The sequence below is a fragment of the Pseudonaja textilis genome, chromosome 7, assembly GCF_049901715.1.
Source record: "Pseudonaja textilis isolate UNSWEBS1 chromosome 7, rPseTex1.2, whole genome shotgun sequence".
NCBI classification, from domain to species: Eukaryota; Metazoa; Chordata; class Lepidosauria; order Squamata; family Elapidae; genus Pseudonaja; species Pseudonaja textilis.
The window spans coordinates 57,197,468-57,217,700 of record NC_141996.1 but is presented as its reverse complement, the minus strand read 5'-3'; the positions used below and the strand labels follow the sequence as shown (position 1 = coordinate 57,217,700).

Below are 20,233 nucleotides of genomic sequence, written 5' to 3'. Positions count from 1 at the left end.
CTAAAAGTAAGGAACTAGGGGAGAAAAGCTAAAAATCTTTTAAAACAGAGAAAAATGGATTTTTAAATTGGGCAGGTGTTGTTTTGGAAAGGCATAATAAGATGCTGGAACTATCTACTTGAATAGCCAGCTTTGTTTCCATAAATTGAACAAAACTTGGATTAATCAAATCTATAAGACTTGAAACCTAATGCAAGGCATATATGGGAAAATAGAAAATATGCTACAACTGATAATGGATGAAGATCAAAGAGTCCAGGAAAGAGAGGAGATAGCAGAAAGAACAGAAGAAAAGATAGAACACACAACCCAGCAAACAAAGCAAGAAGATGAGAAAGAGAAGACGATAAAGTCAATAATGATTGATGAAAAAAATCATGGGGAAAGTACTTTAAAAAATTTAAAAATGGAATCAGATAACCTGGAAGATATTTTTGAAAGGGAGATAGGGGCTTGGGTGGATACTCTGGAGACCTGGCAGCTTAGGAGAATAGAGATGGGGGAAATATTCAGTCTGAATGGTGAAGATACAGATGTTGATAGAGGCAAAGGTCCAAGAGAGGAGTCTGGGAGGCAAGCCAAAAATGAATAAGAATTGAAATATTAAAAAAGACCAGGGATGATGGAGAGAAAGGAATTATTATATATTTTTTTCTAATATAATGATGGCCTGATTAGAAATCTGAAGGTAGAAATAAGAACACACACCTTTATAGGAAGCAATAGTTAGATGGAAAGGTTGAAGGTTGAAAGATGGTATTATTAGGTATGTTTAAATAATAGGAAGACTGGTACTTGAATGGCCTATTGTGACTTTGAACAACTAAACAATATGTCTTAATATAAACATGTGTTAGCAATGGTGGATTAGCAATGGTGACCTGATTAATTTGATGGAAAGGATCAGAGGTTGAAAGATGGTATTACCATGTAATGCTTATAGTATCATTAGCATTAAAATGGAAAATTGATATATTGAATAACTACTCTAAAAACCATGTATAGTAATACTAGGATTATATAAGTTTGATTAATAATATAACGACTATTATGATTACCATTATTGCTGTTTGTATCAAAATGAATTATACTCAGAGGCCGCAATGTTCATATATTGATGTATACTAAAATCCAATAAAACTTGGGGGGGTGGGATTGCTGATTCTCTGAAAGTCCTTTATTGTATTGAGCTTTATCGTGTGTTAAAAAGGTCTACATAAAAATGTAAGATAATCCTTTCTTGCAAATGTATTCCTGTCCTATTTTCAGAGCATTCTTTGCTGTTTCTAAAAGGTAACAAAGTTCTGTCTTCATTTATGATTCTTCAGAAATATTTACAATCAAAATTGTGGGCGTAACATAATATGTTGCTCATTTAATAAAATTAGCATAAACAAATTGACATGATTCAGGATCAATATCAAAAGGACCTGTTTTCCTCTCTGTGAAGGAAAAATATGTAAGCTTTATTATTCTAAATCAAAGCTGAGCATATTGATAAAATAAGTTAGACTAGAATAAATCATGTTCCTCTTATTAGACTCACCTTATCAGAAGGTGAGTTCACTGAGTAAGAGTAAGCTATCTTGAAAGGATTGATTAAAAAATATGGGGCAAAATAATATAAGTAAGAATTGACATTGCTATGTAATGGAATACTGTAAGCCTGTGTTATTAAATTGAAATCATTAAAGGATAAACTGTCCCTAAGATATTCTTAACTAAGGTTTTATTTCTAATAAAATTTAGAATCCATAATTGAATTACAGGTTGAGCCATCTAAAATATCTGTGAAAATTCTAAAAAAAGAAGGGCCTGGCTAATGCCAATATTGTTATCTTTTTGGATTTAACACTTTTTTTTCAAACTATATTTTAACATACTGTCCTATTTGATTTACACATCACTTTATTGTTATAGGAAATTGAAGGATGCATATAAATATTTTAAATAATTTTTAAAAAAACTATATTTATAATGCATTTTCTATATCTATAATTAATACATTGCTGTTTCTATCCATCATCCATTCTAATCAATGGGAAATATCCATGTCAAAGATATTAGCTTCCTTAAGCCCAGTTCAGTGTTGAACATTGGGACAGAAATAATTTAAATATGTGAAAATTCAAAATTCATTCATTGAAATTCAATGAAAGGCTGTATTCATTTCTCAGTAATTATACCCCTTCCCCAATTCTTATCACTTTCAGATAATTTCTTTCATGAATCTATTTTCTATGGTAAATATTAAAAAATGATATCGTAACAATTAGTTACCATGAAATGTGGTTGAGTTAAAATACGTTTAAGTTCTTTTGCATCACTATTTTCTTGGTAACATGAAATTTCTTCCAATACCTGTAAAGCATAAGAGTAGATATATGAATAAAGTTAAGTAACAAATAAAATTCATATTTTTGAGTCATGAAATCCAAAGTAAAAGTTTGAAAGAAGAAATTTATTTTCACTTCCCAGATCGGCTTATGCTGCAAGGAAGACTTTAATATGCTAGTAAAGACCAATCTATATCCATAGGAATAAATACAGTGTGTGTGTGTGTGTGTGTGTGTGTGTGTGTTTTCTTAAGTTTTCGTGGGTAGTTACATGTATGGTATTCAGCTTTGTTCGGGTATTTTCCCACGTCATTATAGTTGTATATATAATCTCAAAAATAGTGCATGCAAATTAAGGCAGTTGCAATTTCATTCGCTGATGATTGCAAAGGAGAGGTGATTATAGGGCAGTAATACACAGTAGATTAAAAAATAATCTATGAGCTGAGGCAAAAAGGGAATAAAGTTTGGAAGGGCAAACTAGCTATAAGAGGAAAAAACTCAGGAAATGACAGAAATGTAAAGGATGGAGGTGGTTGAGAAATCCATTGTCTCTTCACTGTGAGACTATTATTACTTTACAAGAAGTGACAAGAAGTAAGGAAATCAATGTAAGAAACTGAGGTGGGAATGATTTCTTTGGTTCTAAATACCTACTTTGTTAAAAATTATTCATCTGAATCAATATTGATTCCTGGAAACTGTCTACATTAGTCCCTGCGGTTTTCTGGGCAAGCCTATAGTCTCTTTCCTACTGTTGAAAGTGAATATTAACCAGTTGCCAAACATTCAAATTTTGATTATGTGATCATGGGGATGTTGCAATGGTTGTGTGAAAAACAGTGAAGAATTTTTAAAGTGACATAACCAGGGGTGGGATTCTACTGGTTCGGCCCGGTTTGGGTGAACTGGTTGTTACGATTCTGCACAGTTCACCATCTTCCCCCGCCCGCTGTTGCCACCCGGCCTTCCACCGCTGAAGCAATCAATCCCCGGTTGCCTACCTGCAGCCGTCACCAGCCCCAGTTGAGTCCCGACTCCCAGGTCACCCAGCTGCTCTCATCGACGCCGATGCAGCAAGGTTAGCCCCAGAACTCGAGTCCCAGCCGGTTTAGCTGCTTCTGTTTGTTTTTTCTTTCCTTCCAACTCTGATTATCTGTTATTATTATCATATATAGCAACGATCGTTCTTCGCCTAATTTCTACCTCTTATCTCTAACTACTTCTTTTTAAAGAAGCATAATAAAATCAATATTAGTACAGTTGGGTACAATTAATTTTGTGTAATAATAATGACAATAACATTAATAATGATTAAATAATTATTTCTCCATTTTAGTGAACTTTCCTTAGATAATTGGTCTTTTCTTTTATACTTTTAGATTTCTAACTTTTGTTTCTGTGAGCCATTGATAAAACAAATCCCACGTTAAGAAATATTCAAAACCTTAACAGATAACAGATAATCAGAGTTGGAAGGGACCTTATAGGTCATCTATTCCAACCCCCTGCCCAAGCGGGAGACCCTACACCATTTCTGACAAATTGCAGTCCAATCTCTTCTTGAAAGTGTGAAATGATGGTGCTCCCACAACTTCCAAGGGCAAGTTGTTCCATTGGTTGATTGTGCTCACTGTCAGAAAGTTTCTCCTATTTCCAGGTTAAATCTCTCCTTGTTCAGTTTCCATCCATTATTCCTTATCTGGCCTACAGACGCTTTACAAAATAGCTTGACCGCTTCCTCTCTGTGGCAGCCCCTCAAATATTGGAAGACTGCTATAATGTCTCCCCTGGTCCTTCTCTTCACTAGACTAGCCATGCCCAGTTCCTGTAACCATTCTTCCTATGTTTTAGTTTCCAGTGCCCTCATCATCCCGGTTGCTCTTCTCTGTACTTTTTCTAGAGTTTCAACATCTTTTTTATAATGTGGTGACCAAAACTGGATGCGGTACTCTAGGTGTGGTCTTACTAAGGCTTTATAGAGTGGTATTAGTATCTCACTTGATCTTGATTGAATCCCTCTGTTAGTGCAACTTAGGATTGCATTATCTTTTTTGGCTGCTGCTGCACACTGTTAGCTCATATTTAGCTGGTTATCCACTAAGACTCCAAGATCCCTCTCACAGTTATTGCTATTGAGCCTGGTTTCACCCAGTCTATATGTGTACTTTTGGTTTTTCTCGTCTAAGTGTAGGACTTTACTTTTCTCTACATTGAATTTCATTTTGTTAGATATGGCCCAATGTTCTAGTCTGTCAAGATCCATCTGGATCTTGAGCCTATCTTTTTGGGCGTTAGCTATTCCTACCAGCTTAGTATCATCTGCAAATTTGGTAAGTCCCCCTTCTATTCCCTCATCCAAGTTGTTAATGAACATATTGAAGAGTACTGGGCTTAAGATGGAACCTTAAGATGGGCTTAAGATGGAACCTTGTGGCACCCCACTGCTTACTTCCCTCCATGTAGACTTAGACCCATTAAGGACTACTTGTTGAGTACAGTTTGTCAGCCAGGTGTGAGTCCATCTAGTAGGGGTGCTATCTATTCCACTTTTTTCTAGCTTACTAAGAAGTAGGTTGTGGTCTACTTTGTCAAATGCCTTGCTGAAATCTAAATATATTATGTCCACAGTATTTCGTTGGTCTACTAATTTAATGGCTCTTTTCCAGTCCTCTGGTAGTTCCCCAGTGCTCCAGGATTTTTGAAAGATATGGTGCAGTGGTTCTGAAACGACCTTTGCCAGCTCCTTTAAAACTGGGATGTAATCCATCAGGCCCCGGTGATTTGTGTTCATCAAGATTAGACAGGTGTTCTTTTACTTTTTTTTTTTGCTTATTTTAACTTTTATTTCTGGTCTATCTTTTACAGTTATGTTTTTGGTGGGTTGAGCTATAGTTTCTTTTTGTGTAAAAACTGATGCAAAGAATGAGTTAAGCAGTTCTGCTTCCTCTGTGTTGTCTGTTACTTCCTTGCCCTCTTCTCTCTTTAGTGGACCAAGTGTTTCCTTGATTTTTTTCTTGTTATTTATATGTTGGAAGAAACTTTTTTTATTATCTTTGACTTTTGTTGCAAGTCTTTGTTTGTTCTGAGCCTTTGCTTTCCTGACTTCATCTTTGCAAATTCTGGCTATCTGCTGATATTCTGCCTTAGTTGTATGTCCATCTTTCCATTTTTTGTACTTGTCCTTTTTTTCTTTCAATTTGTCAGAGAGATCTTTGTGCAGCCATGCTGGTTTCTTCTTGGATTTCTTGTTTTTCTTTCTCAGTGGAATTGTGCTGGTCTGGGCTTCTATGATTTTATTTTTCAGAGTTTCCCAAGATTCTTGAGTTGTTTTCCCTTTTGAGATTTTCATCCATGGAATCTTTCCCAAGTTCTCTCTGAGTTTATTAAAATCAGCTCTTCTAAAATCCAATATTCTGGTGTCATTATGTTCTATTGCTAGTGTTTGTGTTATGTTGAATTCTAGCATGATACGGTCACCCTCACCCAAGGTTCCTGCAGTTTCAACTCCCTCTATCACTTCTTCTCTGTTTGTAAGAATTAAGTCCAGTATGGCTATCCCTCTAGTTCCATCCTCTTTTGGACAGCAAAGTTGTCAGATAGGTTGGTTAGGAACTTCACCTTAATTTTAAGTGTTCTAATCTATCCATTTCTGCACACTGTAATATTTTTTAAATCACAGTTTCATAGGGATCTGTTTGTTTTTCCATTGTTATGCAAACATAATTCTAGTCACTGTTAACACGCATAAAATTAAATATGTATTATATTCCCTTTATTTATGTGGGTACCTACAAAGATATTTCTGGTTTTAAATCTATATGTTGCTTTACCATGTTTTCTAACCATAGCACTACTAACTCTTGAATAGCTACTTGAGTACAAGCTGAGCCCACTACTGAACCTAATTCATATATTCCTGTTTTTTAAACGGAGAAATAAATTTCAGAAAAAGAATCCAGTATTGCTGTGAATGTGCCTATGAATTTCATTCTTAATCTAACCTTTTAGATGATTTTGTGCTATATCATTTTTTTTGTACTATATGTATCTGCATAAGGCTGTAAAAAGCTTCAGTACATTTTTAAGATGAAAAGTCTAAAAAGCTTAGGTGACTAAGCATGGCTTCCCCTGGCTCCTCTTTCTCTGCTATAGAGAGAGCATTCTATTAGGGACTGTTGGTGCTGTTAAGACCTGGGCTAATGTAAAGTAGTCTTGGCTAGGAAAGATTTTTATGCCAATACTGGCACAAAATAACAAACTTCCTTGGTTTGTTAATTGTATTTCCATTTTAAGTGTTTATTTTTCAATTAATTGTAATTATGAAAATATCAGGCATTCTTTTATATACACAGCGTAACTTCTTTTTTATAGACTATCATTTTCAAATCCACTTTCAGCTCAGTCTCAGTCTTGTCTGGTGAAACTTGTTCCTCTTTCATAACATCTTTTAAACACTAACTTAACTATAGTGTCAGACATTCTTAAAAGTAATCCTTAAAAGTATTACTGCTCTCCACTCCTTGCTCGCTTTCTTCGCTTGCCAGTCTTCACCACAATTTGCTACAACAGTCGAGTCCAAACCACAACATTGTTGTATTTTTTTGCAGTAGCTTACCAGGATGAAAAGGCAACTGAGTTTGGCTGCTTTCCTCAGTAAGAAAACAAAACCGGAAACAGATCCCAAAGAATCACAAACACAACCATTCCAACCTGGGGAAAGCAGCACATCAACTACACTCCAACCTGGGGAAAACAGCACATCAGCTACACTCCAACCTGGAGAAAGCAGCACATCAACTACTGAAAGAACTGAGTTGGACATTGAAACCAATCTTCCTGACTGCTGGATATTGCAGCAGTATACCAACTTTAAGGAGAAATATGATGGACTGGAAGTTTTTAAAAAATAGGTTGCAAGTATTGCAAAAAAAAAATTGAGATTACAACAAAAGAAAAAAAGTGTTCACATAGCAAAGGAATGGAAACATTTCCAAATTGAGGCAGCAGGGAAGAGTAAAGAGGTACAACAAGTGTCTTTTAGAAAAAAAAATGAAAGAGCATTTCTCATCTAAAGCTCACAAACATTTGCACAGAGAAGTTAAAGCAATGTGAGCAGGATGTAATAAATAAAGAACTGGACAAGATGACTGAAAAATATTTATCTACTACGTGTAGAGTATTTAATAAAGTTTACAGTCTGGCACAAATATGTAAACCATTTTCAGACATAGAAGATGAGATAGAATTACAAATTAAATGGATTAGATCTGGGAATAGGATTGCATTCATGTAAAATTGCAGTGAAAGTAGTTGATTTCATTGCAAAAGACATTAGAAAACATTTATTTACTAAAATTATTGAAAAAAGTAGCAAAATATATTTGATTATTGATGAAACCTCAACGATATCTTCCAAACCAGTTCTTATACTTTACTTAAAAGTTGAGGATTCAGTTTTCTCACCAACAATTTTTCTTGAGCAAGATGAATTGGAAAAATAAGATGCAGAGGCAATATGTTTTTCAGTTATGGAAAGTTTAAATAATGTTGGGTTTACTCAGAACTATCTAGAGAAAAAATTTAATAGGATTTTGCTCCCAGGGTGCCAGTGTTATGCTTGGGAGAAAATTTGGAAGAAAGCACTAGGGTAGCAAAAGACTTTCCAAACATCATAATATGGCACTGCTTAAACCATCGTCTCCAACTTGTTTTAGATGATTCTACTAGGGAAATAAAGCAAGTAAATCATTTTAAAATATTTATTGATATGTTATTTTTCATCAATCAAATAAGAATCCAATTGAATTTAACAAATAACTGAACAACTTGAGATTGAAATTATAAAGATTGATAAGAGCTTTTGGACCAAGATGGGCTGCCTGTACTTTAAGGTCAACCCTAGCTGTGTGGCATGCTTATCCAGTGCCACATCAGTTTCTTCATTCAAATAAAAAAATACTCAGGTATGGCTGCCTGTCTTGAAAATATGTATATTTTATGACTGATTTGGCATTGATGATTGATATTCTAAATGAAATTTCTCTTCTTTCCAATGCACTGCAAGCAAGAAATATTGATATCATAAAGGCTGAAAAACTTGTGATAAGATCAATTAAATCATTTGAAATGCTTAGAAAGGAAAAGGGTGCATACGAAAAAAAGGTTGATGGATTAATTACTTCAGAAACCTTCAAAAATATAAATTTTGTACAACATCATCAATTTGTTGGACTTCCTTGGGAAAGACTTTTAGAAAGTGTTGTAACTAATTTGAAGAAAAGACTAATAGATTGTGAACATTTAAAAACAAGCAACCAATTTGAAGACACTGATAAATTAAAATTTCTCAATTTTTTGGAGCCAGATTACTGGAATATTGAAGAAGTGGTGGTTCCATGGAAAGCAGCTGAAGAATAATTGGTTGCATTTGGTGAAATTTTTAATTACAAAATTAATATTAATTATTATTGATATTTTTATAGAAAAGGTTTTAAAAGATTCCAAGAAATATGCAATTCTGACAGTATTAAAAAAGCTAAAGAAATACTGTTAGGATAATTGCTGTAAGTTCAGCAGAAGTGGAAAGAGGTTTTTCACAAATGAACATAACATGTTAAGAGAGCAGAAGTCGCCTAACGGTTTCCAATGTAACTAAACTACTGACTATTAATCTAATTGCCCTACCTCTGCAAGAATGGGACCCTGTCCCTATAGTAAAAAATGGTTGCGACACATCACACAGCTGATGATGCTTGTGAAAAACTAAAGAAAACTGCAAGTGAGGACATCAATAAAAAAGCTATTTGGCAATACTTTAAATAACAATATTATTGTTTTTTGTAAAGTATTATGTAATAGTTTTTGATTAATATTTTAAAACTTTGTTGTAACAAAATCTAGTTTTGTGTACTTTTTATTATTTAAGCATTAAAAGCATGAAATAATAAACTACCTTTTTTTGGTATCTTTTTTATACTTAAAACAGTCGTTAGGGCAAAGAAGTGATGCTGAATTGGCCACGCCCAGCTAGTCACATAACCACAAAGCCATGCCCACCAACTAAGCCAAGCCCACAGAACTGGTTGTTAAAAAATCTGAATCCCACCCCTGGACATAACTTTTCATTAAATGAACTATTGTATGTCAAGGACTACCTGTAACAAGAGACCATGGGTACAGTGAAATGGATGGTTAGAAATTTATGCAAAGAACCTTAAAATATTAGACATGAGTATTTGTTTATCTCTTCAATTTGTTTCTTGTTTTTTTCCTGGAAGATACTCAAGAAAGGTAATTTTAAAAACAATGAAATATAAAAATGTTAAATCTGCTGAAACAGAGAAACTGTTAAATGATTTAATCTTAAAAATCCTGGCTAAATACTTTTTTTTGTCTATTCTAAAAGAAATAAAAATAGAGGCTTACTGCAACTACTGTGGGGCTGTTAAAACACACAAACACACATACATGCATACATTTCATTTGTAGATTTAAACTATTATTAAATTTATTAGATTTTTAAATTTAAATTATTTTTAAAATTACCTCTTTGGCTCTCTGTACAGCATCACTTGGTGGATTTCTGATTTGTGGTGAAGATTTTGTATTAATTTTGTCATAGAGCTGTTGACAAAAAAACATAATATGAATATATTAAAAACAATTTTACCAGCTTGTTTTATAAAAGACCTCTGAAAATTTCACTTAAAAACATCTGCTGTGCTGTAAATCTAATTTTCTATAGATAACTGTAGAAAATGTAACCATTTCATTTTTTCACGGCATTTATTAACTTCTTGACTGCTCATGATGCTTCATATAAAGCAGGGATCGCCAACCTTTTGGACCTCAGGGACCACCAAACTCATCATTTCAAATGCTGGGGACCACTAATATGAATTTTGACTGATGGTGGCTTACTGACATTGGTGGGACAGAGAGAGAGAGATCTGATCTAACCCCACCCCCTCTCTCTCTCACACACACACACACGCGCACACACAGGCAGGGGTGGGATTCAAATTTCTTAACAACTGGTTCTGTGGATCTGGCTTAATTTGTGGGTGTGGCTTGGTGGTCATGTGACTGGCTGGACATAGCTTGTATATAAATATTACAAATATTTATGTAAATATTATTTTTTTTATAAAAAAGAGCAACTTTTACCCAAAATCAGGCAAAGCAGGCAGGCAGATTGAGTTGCTCACAGAATCACAGATTCAGAGATCTATCTTTCTGCCATTGGCTACCTGAGTTTGTCACATAAAATTTGCTTGCAAGCAAACTCATAAAATTTGCTAGCAAGCAAACTCACAAAATCAACTCATAACACACCATGTATGTAAATACTGAATTTTTTATTTAAAAAAGAGTAACTTTTACCCAAAATTAGGCAAAGCAGGCAGGGAGATTGAGTTGCTCACAGAATCACAGATTCAGTTAGAGATCTGTGTTTCTGTCATTGGCTACCTGAGTCTGCACTGAATAATAAAATCTTCAGTCCTAAGAAAGGTTCGGCTTTGCTTAAAAGCAGAGCTGAGGATCTAAAGATTAACTAGAAAGCAAGAAATCCAACGATTTCCTGCTTTCTAGCTAATCTAAATCTCCCGGCACAGCAGAACAGCTAATGGTCGGGAAAAAAAAAAAGGAAAAATAGCAACTTAGCAGGCAAGTTTGCCAGGTAAGGAGTGAGTGGGCGGGGAGGGTTCCCATGGGCCATGTGGGCGGCGCAGCCTTGTATTCCTGCACAGTCTGGATTAATAACTTTCGGGGGTGCTCTGGGGGGATGACATTTCTCTGCGGACCACCAAAATTTCTCGTGGACCACCAGTGGGCTGCGGCCCACCGGTTGGCGACCACTCTTATAAAGACACATTAGAAATAAGCAATGTTACTTAATCATATTTTCTTGCTAGTAGCAATTTGTAATGATTTAAGAGATTTATTGTAAAGTAAATGCATTTCTTAGTATTTCTATAGACTTCACTCTTGGAAGATTCCCTTCAGCAAGGAAACCCAACTAAAATGAGGAAATCAAAGGAAGGTATTTGAGCTGTCATGTCAAATGTTACATTGACTGGCCTGCCCCTATCTGCATTTTTGCTCGAGAGGAAAATTTGCATCCTTTTTAAAAAATTTTTGAAACTGCCGAATTTGCAAATGGCAGTTTTTCATTCTATGGCCAGGGATTCATTCTATATACTAATTTTCTTCAGACATAACTTAAAGAAATAAATTCACCATGTCAGCAATAAGGAGCCTAACCCTCACTGTAAAAGTTGTACTAGGGTGGCACTTAAATAGCATATTAATGGACAGTGTGCCTGTCAACACTGTGGAGGGTGCTGTGACTAGTTGCCACATATCAGGTTCTGAATCATATAGAAACCAATGTATATGCAGTCACTATGAAGGCCTCTGTACTGCAAAGTATTTATGATTTTTGTTTTATTTACTCTGGTTTATATACAACCCAGAGCTACTGAATGATTTATAAATATCATATAATGGTATTTAGTTTACCATATAAACTAAAACTAAAACAGTAAAAAAGAACAAGGTATATCTACTACCCAACTATTACCTTCATAATATCATAACTAATGAGACCATACCTCATTTGTGATTCCCAAATGAAGTACAGAAAAAATTCAAAATGTAAAACTTAACAACAAGGGCCCAATCTATATGTCCAGAAGAAGAAGGTATTGCCAAAAGGGCATGACCATGGGGTCCCTAAGGATTTTCTTGGCTGTGGAACTATCAACAAGTTTGTTGTCACTGAGTATGTAATTTTCATTGGGAGCAGGTGGTCCCATAGACATGAAGGCCCTAATCCATTTAGGACTTTAAAGATGACTACTGGAATCTTGAATCGTAAAATATTCAATGTAGCTTCTATAATAGTGATGTTACACAGGTGAACAGAGGCATGTTTATAACTAGATCGTGAACAGGGGTATCAAACTTGATTTCATTGAGGGCTGCATCAGGGTTGTGTTTGACCTCGGAGGGCTGGGGGTGAGCATGGTCAGGGGTGGGTAGGGTCATAGTGGCCACAGCCAGGGTGGGCGTGACATGGGACTTGTGTTGGGGGGCGCCCTGAGATATTCTCACCTCTTGGGGAATGTTTAGGGGGGAGGGCCATGTGGATTGTTTCACTTTGAAAGTCAGCAGATGGCTATGGGAACGTATGATTATCTGTTTCTCGGAACAGCTGGTACAATAACATCTTCATCCCTGTGGATTGGCTGAATCCACATCTGGTTAAAGGGAAGGGTCTCTACTGCTTTAATTCTATTTGTCTTGTCTAAGGGTTCTCAGACGCTGCTTTGAATGTATTGCTATCACTTCTCTGGTCAATAAAAGGTTCCTTTTGAAATACTTCATTTTAAAGAGTTTTTACATTCTTGAGTTAGAAGGAGAGGCAATCCTTACAGAAAGCAACGTCTGCAAAAAGGTCAACCTGGAGAAGCAACTTTCGCTCTACCCAGGGGACCCTGCAAACCATGTCCGAGCAAAGCAGTGAGCTGGGAGCGGCCGAATGCTGGGGAGAGACATCAACCACCACCCAGCCGGATGCCTGCTCACTGTACCCTGTTGGAGAGGACATGGTTACCCTGGAAGACCCCCAAAAGCCTTTCTGGTTGATTGGCATTGGGAAGAAAGACAGCTGAGATGGGAGAATCAGAGGGGTTACCCTCACCCACAGGAGCTGAAAACTGGGATGGAAATTGGAGCTAGAAGCCCTCTCTGACAAAGAGGAACTAACTGAAGTACCGATGAGGGAGGATTGTCTGAAGAGACATATAACCTGGTTGGTGATGGGGATTTTGGAAAACCTCAACATCTGAGGAGAGCCTGAGCAGCAGCAGCAAAGGGGTGCTGAAATGGCAGCCGCTGTGGATGATGCTGGGGGGGGCACCCCCTCTCTGGGAGCAGCTGATCAAGCTGATGGCGCAGCAGCAGCAGCCGGGGGTCCAGCAAACCCCCCTCGGGTGGTGTGAGTACTGGGGCTCATTCCTGGCCAACCCTGAGCTCCGCAAGTGGAAAGGAACCCTCTCCTTGGGGTGAAATTTGATGGGCATCCGCAATAACTGGGATTCTTCGTGGCACACGTGCTCACATACATGCAGGAGTATGGGCATGATTTCCAGACTCAAGGATCCCGGGTGCGAGTTGTTACCCTAGCCCTGGAGGGAGCTGCTGCCAGATGGATGGTGACCCTATGTAACGCCAATGTGCCAGAATTGCAGAGATTCGATTGTTTCATGATGGCCCTGTGACGTAGATTCCAGGACCTCCTCGCAGATCGCAAAGCACACAACCACATTAAACTTGTGAAGTAGGGATGGCGGCCAGTGGCAGAGTATACTGAAGAGTTCTGAGACCTTGTGGTGCCATGTAAACTGGCCAGAAGATATCCTGGTAAGCTGTTTCAAGGATTTGGCTGGGTGATAACCTCTACAATGTCTGTGTGGCCTGAGGTGCACCGAACCACCTACATGAGTGGTATCTCACCACCGAAGAAGCTGAGATCAATATGGCCAGAAACCAGTACCGGGCGGAACGAGCATGGAAGAAATCCCACCACATGGAAAGCGGGAGACCTTCAAACCACAAACCATTTTTACTTCAAAACCCTCAGCCTGTTTCAAGTGTGGAAAGGATGGGCACCGAGCTGCAGAATGTCATTCTAAAACACCCATCTGGAAACCAGAACGGCCATGGGGGGGGGAAAGACCTGCGAAACCTGGCCAGCGCGGGAGACCACCCTGAGAAGCAGGGAGACCATAGAGTTTCAATCCCCTCCCCTCCTTGGGGATGAAACTCCAGCATCTCAGTAGGAGAAACCAAACTCATTCGGAAGCAATCCAGAGGATGCGCCACTGGTAAGCAAACCAATTGAAGTGCTTACCCTCCCCCTCAGACTATTTATCCCCAGCCAGGACAGAGAGATAAAGATCTGTTAAAAATCAGGCTAAACTGCAAGCCCCTTGTTGATTGGCTGCCATGCCCCAATCCCTGAAGCTGCTTATTCGAAGTAGCCATTCAGCAGCAAGCAGAAGGCTGCTTGATGCCGGCCAGACTGGACCCAAACTAAGCCTGCAGGCCCTCATGGCAGAGAAGCTGGTCTTTTATTCAAATGGGGAAAGCTGTTTTCCTTACATCTCATGTTCTTACAACCTCATGGCCTTCTGAAAAAAAGACTTCGGCTTCTCTGTCATGTGTGTCAGCCTCTTCTGGATCTCTTCAAAAAGTAAGTACAGAAAAGCTATGGGAAATGGGGTGGGGAGGAGTAAATGAATCTGGGATGCTAGAAAAGCAGGCATAGTCTGTGAGAGGAGTGAACAAAGTATCAGAGGGCCGCATCTGGCCTATGGAGGCTCCATTTTGGCCTATAGCAGGCTGTGGGAGGTCCATGGCGGACCGAATGGAGCCTTGGAGAGCCGGATGTGGCCTATGGAGGCTCCATTTTGGCCTGTAACAGGCTGGGGGAAGCCTGGCAGAGTGCTGCAGGAGGCCATCCAGGCTGAAAAAGGACCAGGGGGCACATGTGGCCCCCTCGCATCTCGTTTTCACTAGCAGAGGGACAGTGGACCGTTTCTTTGCTATTTTCTATTTCTGCTGTATCAGTTTCAGGGAATTACTGAAGAGATTATACTGAAGATACTCATCTGCAGTATCAAAAATAATGCTAAAAACTGCCCTAAGTTCTATTAGTTTGGTTTGATAGTCTTATTTGCTTTATTTTTTGATTATAGCTAAAATTAAACAATATTTTTTAAAGAGAAAAAATACTTACATCTAGTAATGTATGAAGATGCTGATCTTGAAAAACACTATGCAGAAAGTCTAAGTCCTTTTCACTGCAATCTGTAAGTGCATGAATTTCTTCTAGGCTGTCTAATACCTGTGAAACTGCTCCTGTTATTAAACACAGGGAGAAAGAAAAATATTTACGACAAATCATTATAAGTTGGTCATATTTCACTGTATTCATTGAGTAAAATATGAACATTAATAAAGCAATCTTCTTTTCAATGAATAAAGTATTTGAAAAGGAATGTGTGAAATGAATTTAAATTTAGCATTTAGAGGAAAAAAAGGACAAAGTTTAGTGCCTGCCATCTGTAGAATGGATGACCTTGAATATGTAGCTAATCTTAATCCCATAATAATAAAGCAGAGTTGGTACTTATGCAGTGTTTCCTGATTTCGAAGGTCTGACATAATATTTTGAGCCTGACTGTATCTTTTTGAATAAAAATGCTATAAAAATATTACAGAAACTTAACAGTATCATGAACATATTTAATCATGTTGTAAAGCAAAACAAAAGAATCCCCTTGAAAAATTTTCAGGAGACAATTCTTAATTTATAAATCCCAGTTATAGAACCAGGAGCTAGAAATTGACTTAGAAAACTAATGTGACTCTGCAAGCAATTTCATGCTGCATGACTGTATAATAAACGTATTGATGCTGATTAAATCAATTTGGAAGTTCCAGATAGTAAAAACTGTGAAAAGAGCATAATTGGAGAAATCTCTCACACATCTGAGAGAAATTAATCTCAAAAACTTCAGAGAAAAGTTGGACTATAAAAATGTTGAAAGAAAATAAAAATTCAGAAGTATAGATGAATCAGAAAACAGAGGGCATTACTGAAAATATATTTAAAGGAAATACAGATAGTCCTCAACTTATTATCACAATAGAGCCCAAACTTTCTGTTGTTAAGTGAGATATTTGTTAAGTGAGTTTTGCTCCATTTTACAACCTTTCTTATCACAGTTGTTAAGTGAATCACTTCAATTGATAAGTTAGTAGCCTAGTTGTTAAGGGAATCTAGTTTCCCCATTGACTTTGCTTGTCAGATGGTTGCCAAATGGGATCACGTTACCTTGGGACACAGCAATAGTTATAAATATGAACAAGTATCTGAATTTTGATCACATAATTATATTGAAGCTGAAAAGATCATAATTGTGAAAAGTGGTCAAAAGTCACTTTTTCAGTGCTGCTGTAACTTTGAATGATCACTAAATGAACTGTTGTTAAGTCGAGGACTACCTGTAAAGGGACTCTACACAAAACAGTATGGCTATATCAGCAGGTTTCTAATGTGATATGACTTAATCCTAAAGTTCAAAACAAAATATCTTTGCTATATTAGGAGCCAGAACATTATCAAAGTTGACTTATACACAATGTATATAATCATTTGGGGCTAGAGTAACATACAGATTTTAAAAATAAACCTGCTTTTGTAGTTATTATGATTATCAACAGTTTCAATGTGATTGAGCTTCTCTTCTGAAATAGGTTTGAAAAATGGGGATTTAACAAGTAGTTGCTAAAAAGGGAAGATAATTTTGCAATAACTAATTATTGTGAAGAAAAAACAGATTGTTATATATTCATTACTGCTTAAATGACATCAATTTTGATTATGATTAAACCTTTGAAGTACTATAGTCTTGGTTAACAGAAAAAGACGAATTCAAGTGATGTCTGAGACCTGTAATATAATAATAGGTTTTTCAATCCTGTAGGGAGAAGCATTTATGACTTTCTCTGCTTGTTTTGCCTATCCCACAAAGGGTTTCAATTAGAATTAGTAGAAATAATGGTAAAAAGTGAGACCTGAAGCACAGGATAAAAACAACTTACTGTTTTAAATAAGTTGAAATATCTAAGTGAATTTTCATCCCACCCCAAGTTATGGATTATAATTTTGAGAAATTTGGGAGGATTGCTAAAATAATGGAAATGATGTCTTTATTCATAAAGAACAAAGAAAAGAAAATCCACACAAATTGGATGTGATATTATATTAAGCCAAACAGATTAAATATCAATATATGAGCTATTATAAAATAAGACAATAGCTAGCGATAAAAAGAAATTGATAAAAAGTAAATATCAGGTCACTTATTTCATCTTTTTTGGGGGGAGGGGGGTAAGCATCACTGCATTATAGGAATACTATTGACAAAGTATACCTTGATCTTCTATCTTTTTAACAAGATTTCCTAACATTTTTCTTTATATGTATCAAATTAATTGGGCAGTTGTATTCAATTATAGTAGTGCTTATTAATAGCTCAGAACAGAGGTTTCAAGCAGAATATATTATAAATTGCATGTCAACAGTGAAGAAACAGAACTGTTCTGAGATCTCAAATAAAAGACATATTGCCCATTTTAAAAAAGATGATGAATAATATTACTGATATAAAAATTGGTTGAGAAATATATGTTGAAAATAGATCTTGCTAACATTCATGCTACTTGTATAAAATTTATTCATTCAAAACTATTACTAGCTTTTTATAGACATGGACATTTAACATCAGTAATAAGCCTTTTATGGTCTGCATATTTGAATATATGTTTGAATGTGTCTCAGTTATAATCCTCTTGTTCTATCAAAGATCAAAGTCAAATCAAGAATATATTTGATAGATATTGTACAATCTCTAGCATTACTGGTTAGTAATAAAAGTTGAAGAATACTAATATTTTTAATGAAGTTTTTCAATTACATTTTGGTAAGAAAGCTACTAACGAACTAATACATGCATTAAATCATGAAATTATAAACACCAGAAAGTAATGCTCAGTTGTCAATATTTGCATATAAATATATATCTATAGTTTTTTGGGTTCTGTAAGTCTGTTCTTCTTTTATCTATTTATTTATATACTGTTATTATTTTTACAAATAACCCAAGGCAACAAACCTATCCAATACATCTTCTTCAACCTATTTTCCTCACAACAATCCTGTGAGGTAGGCTGCTTGAGAGAATGTGATTGACCCAAAGTCATTCAGCTGGCCTTTCATGGTTAAGGTGGGACTTGAACTTATGCTCTCCTGTTTTCTAGCCTGGGGACTTAAACATTTTTGTCATCTTTGACTTCTTTATTTTGCCCGGTCACTGGGGTTAAATGATATATAAATTTAATAAAAATTCATAAAAACTGGGAGTTTCTATGAAAGTTACTCTGTAGTCAATGATATGTATGTAGTAATTAAACACATGTAAAATATTAATAATTAGAATTCAATGACAATTCCAATTTCTTTTAACTAGATCCACTGAATAATTTCACTGTATGCAAAAAATATCAAAGTTGCATTTGACATTTATATTCCCCAAATTTCAAGATATGGATTATCAGAATATAAACTGGATATGTATTTGGCTAGAAAAACAAGACTATTTTCCATAAAGATTTATGCTTTTCTTTCTTGTGCCCTTAGAGATAGATACTCTAATAGTATCTATCATGAACAGATGCTGCAACCTCGTTTGAAAAATAATTCTTCTGGCACTTGTACAAGTAGTCCATGACTTAAAACAATTCATTTAGTGACCATTCAAAGTTACAATGCATTGAAAAAAGTGACTTATGACCGTTTTTCACACTTATGATAGTTGCAACATCTCCATGGTCATATGATAAAAATTCAGATGCTTGGCAATTGGTTCATATTTATGACAGTTGCAGTCTCCCAGGATCATGTGATCAGCTTTTGTAACCTTCTGGCAAGCAAGATCAATGGGGAAGTGAGATCCACTTAACAACCATGTTGCTAACTTAACAACTGTAGTGACTCACTTAACAACTGTGACAAGAAAGGTGGTAAATGGGGCAAAACTTACTTAACAACATAAATTTGGGGGTCAATTTTGATCGTAAGTTAAGGACTACCTGTATTCATCTTCTACCATGAGCATATTGAAATAAAAATATACTGTATCTTTGTTCTTTAATTGCTCAGATGGTATTAAAATATGTTAAGCAAGGAAAAAGCTGATTTAATCATGCAAAGCCAAACATAATAGCTAAATGCATAGCTTTAGAGGAAAACAGAGGGATACCTACTTTCCGCAGCTAGAAGTCCTAGCAGGAAGGCAGCATTTGGACAAACAACAAATAGTAAGAGGATTTCAAAACAATTGTAGAAGCTGCAACTAGGAGTATTAGCACAGCCACAACAAAACAAAACAAAATAAAAACCTACCACATTTTATTAAGTTGAAAAAATGCAGTATATGAAAAGGATTTACATTATATTTTTACAGTGCTATACATCCAACTTTTTAGTAATTATTAGTTTTGAAATTTAAGGAAGTACAAAATACTTGCTGACTATTATACTATGCTTAAGTAAGGAAGCTCACTTATTTTGTTATATAAACAGTTAACATACATATATCATAGATGTACATATTTTAATGGATATAGGTTACAACTGTTAATAACTTTATTGAGGTCAATTTATTAAAATCAAAAATTATACATCAACCTGTGAAATTAAAGTTGGCTTAATCATATTTTTAATATTCTCAATTAATAATTAAAATGAATACTTTTATTAAATTTGAAATAAATTTTTGTTTTAAAAACAAGTAATAATAACCCCAGTAAAATTATGATAGGAATTTCAGTACTATGAATATAGTGTATGTATTCAGGTACAATGTTAGAACTACAGTGTGATGCAACCAACCAATTTTATTGTAATTATAGTGTGTGTGTGTGTGTGTATATGCGTGTGTGTGTGTATGAATGAAATTGCTACCTTCAACTTATTTTTCAAATTTTACTGTCAGTTAAAAGTTAACTAAATTCTTTCTGCAAAATAAAATAAATACAAATACAAAATGTTCTTCTTTCATTTCAGAAGCAAAGTACTATAAGTACATATACACATATATGCAAAACAAACAATCCATTAATGTTTTCAGTAGCACTTATATAGCTTCTAATTTCTTCAGAAAATGTTAAAATTTAAACAACCATTAACAATTAAATTTACAAGAAAATATGACCTATACCTGTGATGGTGAACCTATGGCATACATGCCAGAGGTGGC

General features: G+C 35.7%; 1 protein-coding gene across 28 annotated transcripts in view; it reads right to left on the bottom strand.

Moving 5' to 3' along the window:
* CASK (calcium/calmodulin dependent serine protein kinase) overlaps positions 1-20,233 on the bottom strand; it is a 263,121-nt gene that overhangs the window by 73,841 nt on the left and 169,047 nt on the right. For 17 of the 28 annotated variants that reach the window (XM_087937711.1, XM_087937716.1, XM_087937713.1 and 14 more), the window contains exons 11-14: positions 19,239-19,256; positions 15,145-15,266; positions 9,885-9,962; positions 2,281-2,361 (exon numbers count right to left, since the gene is read on the bottom strand). In XM_087937711.1, the coding sequence (XP_087793837.1) occupies positions 2,281-2,361; positions 9,885-9,962; positions 15,145-15,266; positions 19,239-19,256 (299 nt within the window). The remainder of the gene's footprint in view (positions 1-2,280; positions 2,362-9,884; positions 9,963-15,144; positions 15,267-19,238; positions 19,257-20,233) is intronic. The other 11 variants (XM_087937714.1, XM_087937719.1, XM_087937718.1 and 8 more) reach the window with 1 other exon arrangement.